The sequence below is a fragment of the Pyxicephalus adspersus genome, chromosome 4 (genome assembly GCF_032062135.1).
Source record: "Pyxicephalus adspersus chromosome 4, UCB_Pads_2.0, whole genome shotgun sequence".
Lineage (NCBI taxonomy): Eukaryota > Metazoa > Chordata > Amphibia > Anura > Pyxicephalidae > Pyxicephalus > Pyxicephalus adspersus.
Genome location: NC_092861.1, coordinates 65,437,679 through 65,443,809, shown reverse-complemented (window position 1 = coordinate 65,443,809; position 6,131 = coordinate 65,437,679). Strand labels below are relative to the sequence as shown.

Sequence of the window (6,131 nt, the reverse complement as noted above, 5' to 3'; positions counted from 1 at the left end):
AAAATTGCAATCAGCCAGGTGGGTTTATTTTAATACAGAAGGGACATAACCAGTCCCCTTCTGCAATAAAGGACCTACTCGGCGTCAGATTTTACATTTAGGGTGTGTTTGAATACAAAAAAAGTGGAAATATGTGTCTAAGACCTATAAAGAACAAAACCAACAAAGGATCCTACCTATTTCCGTGGAGTTTTCTGCATGAACTGCAATGTCTTGTTGGATTCCAAGCATATTTATCAGTAGGTGATTTTACTTCCGTTCCTTCTTTTTTTACAGTCGGAATGTTATCAGGAATAAACAAAGGTGGCTCATCAACAGAAACACTTTTACTACTTCTTCTCTGTCGAGGTGGAAGTGACTTCTTAAATTTTGACTTCTCTTCTGAATGCTCAGACCCTTCTTTCTGTTCCCCAATGTCCTTTAAGTGGGAACCCATTTTTGATGACTGTTTAGTAACTGATTTATCACTAGAATGAGAACTCCTAGAACATACATGAGATGACACAGTTTGTGACGTTTCCTTTAAACATCCCTGACTGTCCCGTAATGTATCATCAAGCTGTTTTACCAATGTAGAGGAATTGCCTATTTTTTCAACTGAATGGGTCTTCTGTTTAATTGCAGTTTTTTGGGGAATGTTATGGATTTTTGCACTTACAGGTCTCTTTTTCGTTACTTTTATGATTTTGGACTTGTCAGGCAGAACTGGAGGTTCAGAGTGGGTTATGTTAGCTTTTTGAACTCTCCCCTTTTGATGCTGAGGATATACACCTCTCAAGGAAGCAGTATTTTTTGTTGACTTTTCTGTTGATGTAGGTATTTTAGCAGAACTGGGTTTTAGCTTTTTTGCACCTTTTTGGTTACGAATTGGTTTTCCAAACCCACTTCCAACTGAAATTTCTTTCTCTGCACTCTTCAGTTTACTACCACTTTCCAGGACTTCTGGACAATTCCTTTCTAGGCTTTCTACCACAGGTATATCTCCTAAAGAATTACATTTGTTACTCACATTAGGATTTTCAGAGACATCAGAATTTTTGTCTGGTTCATGCTCTTGAACAGAGCTACCAACAGTATTTTGCAACATACTTTCAACACTGATTTCTGGGTGCAACAACGTCTTAACACCCAAGTCACATTCAACAACTCCTGATAAAAGTGCAAGCTCTTGGTGAACTTTGTCGTATATTACATCTGGTTTTTTATCATCAGTCTGATAGTTCTCATTGTTATATACTTTTTCATCCACAGATGCTTCTAGGACACCATGTATCAAATTGTCTCCTTGAGAATTATTCAAATCATGTTCTTCCAAACTTTTTTCAGAATTGGCACTCAATAAAATAAGGGAATCGTTATGTAAATTTTCAGAATTACCATCTTTTTCCAGAATGCTTTGTGCGTTTGCTAAAATTTCATTTATAGTACTAGATTCTTTGTCTGATGTCTCTTTATTTATATTATTTTGTTCTGTAGCCACTTTATCTTTATACTCCTTATTTGCTATTCTTGTTGATCTCCTTGAAGTCTGTGTGCTATTGCTTTTTTTATCATCACTCCCACTGTCCAAAATATGTTCCTTATCTTTTGTTTTATCAATTACTTCATCTTTTCGGAAAGTTATCGACCTTTTAGGACTAGCGACCTTCACAACATTAGGTGTCTTCTCAATTGTACTTGGTCTCAACGTTCTTATGGATTCTGTTAAATAAGGAAAATTGAACAATGAGGGAGTGACACACAGATAGAGAAAAAAAAAACATATATTACACAAAACCACTTTAACCATTAATAAGGAAGACTAAACCTAATGCACTGAAAAGCTAACCTAAACATAGCCGTTTGGTTAAATGTGAAGGTGTTAGATTCCTAATTTATGCTATTCATGTTTAATATTATTGTTGGCCATTGGGACTTATAGGAAAATCTCTAATACCCAGACCCAGGGTCCCAGATCTAGACCCAGGTAAAAAGAGCAGGAGCATAAAAGATGGATGGTGCACTGTAAAATGCTTTTTAACTGATGGTATGCTTGCCCTGCAAGACACTTAGAAAAAAACATTTGATCCTCCCTCATGTGATATACCATGGGATCAGTTTTCTGTTTTAATCATTTTCATTGGATAGTTAGTAATTTTACAGTACAATAATGAATAAATCACGATCATCTGCCAGTGCTCAGTCTATAAGGAATTTACATCCAACAGGAACTGATTCTTAAAGTTTCAATGTAGTGAAGGCATACAATGTGGACCCAAAATCCCACATAATTTTTTAAATACTTTTATTATTTTATAATTTTCCTAAAGGGAAAGAAAATTGAAAGCTGAAAAAAGTATTTACAGTTTCTAATAGACTATATTTAGGATTCTTGAAGGAACATCACATCACTAGACATTCACTTCACCACTGTGGAGAAAAACAGGCACTTAAACCTATTCTTCTCAAAACAAGGAAATCACAAAATGAATTCTGTCTTCATTTCATAGCAGCAGTAATCAACATTGTGAGCAATAAAAAACACATTCTTGTCTGCAGTATCAGCCACAGTGTTTATGACAAAAATCCTTCTTTGTAGTGTGCAATAAACAGGTTTTTCTTTAACACTCATAAAAAAGTTCTAAATATGTCCAATATGCATGTTTTAGAAGACCTTTAGTACGGGAAACATACAGATCCTGCTTACTAAATGTTCACAATTACATGGGAAAAAAAATAAAAATGACCTTGTAAAAAAAAAAAATCAAACACTTTGGAAAGATACTTACACAATATTAAATAAAAAGGCTTAAAGGAACCAAGGAAAAGGGACTATATATACATAGGCTAACAAGGCAAAAAAGTAATATTAGGAATAAATAAATAAAAACTTCACATATTATTGGTCCACTTTAATAAAATACAGGTTGACATTCAAAAATCGGTCAACCTCCGGACACCTGAGGAGTGCCGGATTTTTGAAAGTTATATAGGCTGTATATATTAAAATGAAATAACACTAAATGAAAAGCAAATTAAAGTTTAATGTTCACCAACTAAATAAAACAGTTTTACAGAATTTTAGTTCAACTAAACAAAATAGTGCCTCAGAATTTTAATCATTACTGTACCCTTGAAAAGAAGTTAAATAGCAGATGGGCTGTCAGGATGATCATCTTCATGACTGCATCCTCAGCAACAGGAACAGCTTCAATTTGTGGAGTAAAAGCAAGACCTAACAGCTGATTCTGGAGTACAGCGCCATCAAAACATAAACGGCGCCTCCAAGAAACAGTGTAAATTTGAAAATGAGCTACGAAATCCATGCCGGAAAACTAAAGAACCTGGATTATCGATGGACGGATTTTTGAATGTCAACCTGTACTTTCAACAGTACAATGACAAAACTGTATAAAATTCTGACATGGGTATAGATATACAGTAGTTACATGTGCATAATAAGGAATAGAGGTCCAAATGTTCACTGTCTTTTGTAGTATGTGATTCCTGCTTCATTAGAAAATAATACAACATGTTAGGCACCTAGGATCAAGTGACATACTTTCATAAACAAAAAGTGTATAGAGTTTTACAAAAAATATTAATATGGCCCAGGTTATAAACTTAGCAGACATATGAGCATGTCAGGTCTAGATGGGCAAAAGTAGTCAAGCTGCCTAGCAAACTGATAGGAAACCACAGGAAAGTGAGCAGTAATAATAAGTAGGGCTGTGGAGTCGGAGACAATTTTGGGTACCTGGAGTCGATATAAATGTGCCGACGCCGACTCCGACTCCTGATAAATTTAAATTATAATAGGAAGAAATACAGCAAGTTCAAATGTCCTATTTCACAAATAGTCATAATTAAGTACTTCCCTGATGTAAGAATAAAGCCCAGTGCATAGTTGTAATTCTACTAGTGTGAAGTTCAGCTGAGCTATTATACAACCTGACATTCACATTATTGTAATCTGGATTATGTACATTACAAAAAGTGTTTTAATTTTATTTATTTCAGATATAATGTGTTTAACAAGCTAATTTGAGTGTAAACAAGTATAATGATATAGGTGTGAGTGAGCGCTATGGCCTGATGTGTGTTCAGGTGTCCTGTCTGCACTCCCCATATATGTTTTTCTTTATGGGACAAATTATGTCTACGTTTAGTGCAGGGCTATATCTTATTTGTGTGTATACTGCGGTGTTGTATGTATGTTTGCAATAGTGCAGGACTATGTGTATGTTTGTATTTAATGCAAAGAATATGCTAGTTAGTATAACATATTTTATAATTTAGTGAAAGCGGCACCCCATTCACAATGGCAAAAAGTCTGTCAACAAACACAATAAAGTCTGTTGTGTGCCAATGTATTCTTGAAGATGATGGTAAAAAACAAGGTGATGTAAAAATTAGCAGATTCAGTGAGTCTAACAAAAATCCACCTACAAGAGCATCAAATTTGAAAAGACAGTTCCAGAGTTTTTATCCTAAAATGTTAGAAGTTGTGAATGAGAAAGATACCAATGAAAATATTCCATCTACTTCTGGGATAAAAAATGTTCATAAATCTACTGGAGACCAAACACAACTAATAAGATTCTTTATATCTGACAACATTCAAAAACCACATTATTGAAATGGTAGTAAATCTATCCCCCTTTTCACAGCCAGGCTTTTTAGGCCTAACTGAAGAAATGGCTAAAAAACTTTCCCTGGAAAGAGAAAGTATAAGGAAACTTATAATTGAAGAGGCCAAATGTAATAAGGAAGAACTACGAAAAGGCCTGAAGGGACATTTTGTCTTTATAAAAATGGATGCATGCACACATCACAGAGTCAATTATTTGCTAATAATGTTAGATTTGTTAATGAAAATATTAAAACAATAACGCAAACCTTAGGAGTAAAGGACACCCAGGCACATCACACCAGTGTCTATCTTAAGAAGTTAGGGGAGGATGTTCTAGAAGATTTTGAAAATAAAAAGGAATAGGTTCTATGTATTGAGACAGATAATAATAATCTAATATGTTGAGCACAATTGAAAGTAGATAAAGCGTTGTGCTGTTCATACTCTGCAACTTGCAATACGAGATGGATTGAAAGATCGTCATGCAGCTACTCTAATTGGCAAATTGAGGCAAGTAACTGTTGCAGCCAGGGCCCCTAAAACATGCCATTTTGAAAAGACATGCAGGAAAGGGGATTTTTAATTAGGGTTTTTTCCCATTTGAGATCAAACAACATGCTGGGGAAACACTTATTTCATGGTAGATTCTCTGCTTAAACTAAAAGACTTTCTGGACAATGAAAATGTTTTATTAAGTGAAAGCCAGTAGACACAAGTAAAAGCACTCGAAAATCTACTTTCAAAGAGTTTGCAATCTGAAGATTTAACACCTAGTAAATTCTTCTTGAAATGGAAGAGCTTGATATATTGCCTGATAAAAGTGCAGGGTTAATAGCTGATGGCATTGTATCTTCAATGAACAAAAGAGAAAAAGTCTTACTGGATAACCAAATCTTGTTAGCTGCTATTTCTGTTGATTTAATGAGCCGAATGTTGTTGAGCGTTAACCTGACTGATACTGCAAAAAAGGTCCTATTTGATGTAGCAGTTCTCATAAAGGGATTACTACCTGAAACATCACCACTGGATGAAGCTATAAGCACTGGCAACTCACGATCTTCCTCTTCAAATGAACAATTAGACTTTGAATCCTACTTGGACAAAATGGAACTTTCAACAGTAAAGCAACGTTGCATATGCGTCAAAGATAAACAACCAAAAAATGTCCAAATAAAGAGATTCCAGCAGGAGATTTTAAAGAATTAAAAGTAGAAAAGTATGATTGCTCTTTGAAACTGACTGTTCCTAGCCAGTAGTTCTGTGGTTAAATGGAGTGTATGTTGCCTTCCTTCAATCAACGTGGAAAATACACGAGCATATTACAGGGTTTCTCATTTTATCTTCACACCTTTTCAACCAAACTTGACAAAAAAATGTCACCCTTGTCAAAAAATTCTTTTGCATTCAAACTTCACCCTTTTGCAACCAAATTTCACAAAAAATATTAGACCCCTAATTATTCATAAATCAATACATTTATTATAAAATTAGATATAACACAATATTTTTACCATAAAAA

General features: G+C 34.5%; 1 protein-coding gene across 1 annotated transcript in view; it reads right to left on the bottom strand.

The window, feature by feature from the left end:
- Positions 1-6,131, bottom strand: part of PHF3 (PHD finger protein 3) — a gene marked incomplete at its 5' end in the record, with an annotated part of 29,173 nt that overhangs the window by 20,868 nt on the left and 2,174 nt on the right. Inside the window, 1 exon segment of the mRNA XM_072408478.1 lies at positions 177-1,701. Coding sequence (XP_072264579.1) covers positions 177-1,701 — 1,525 coding nt within the window.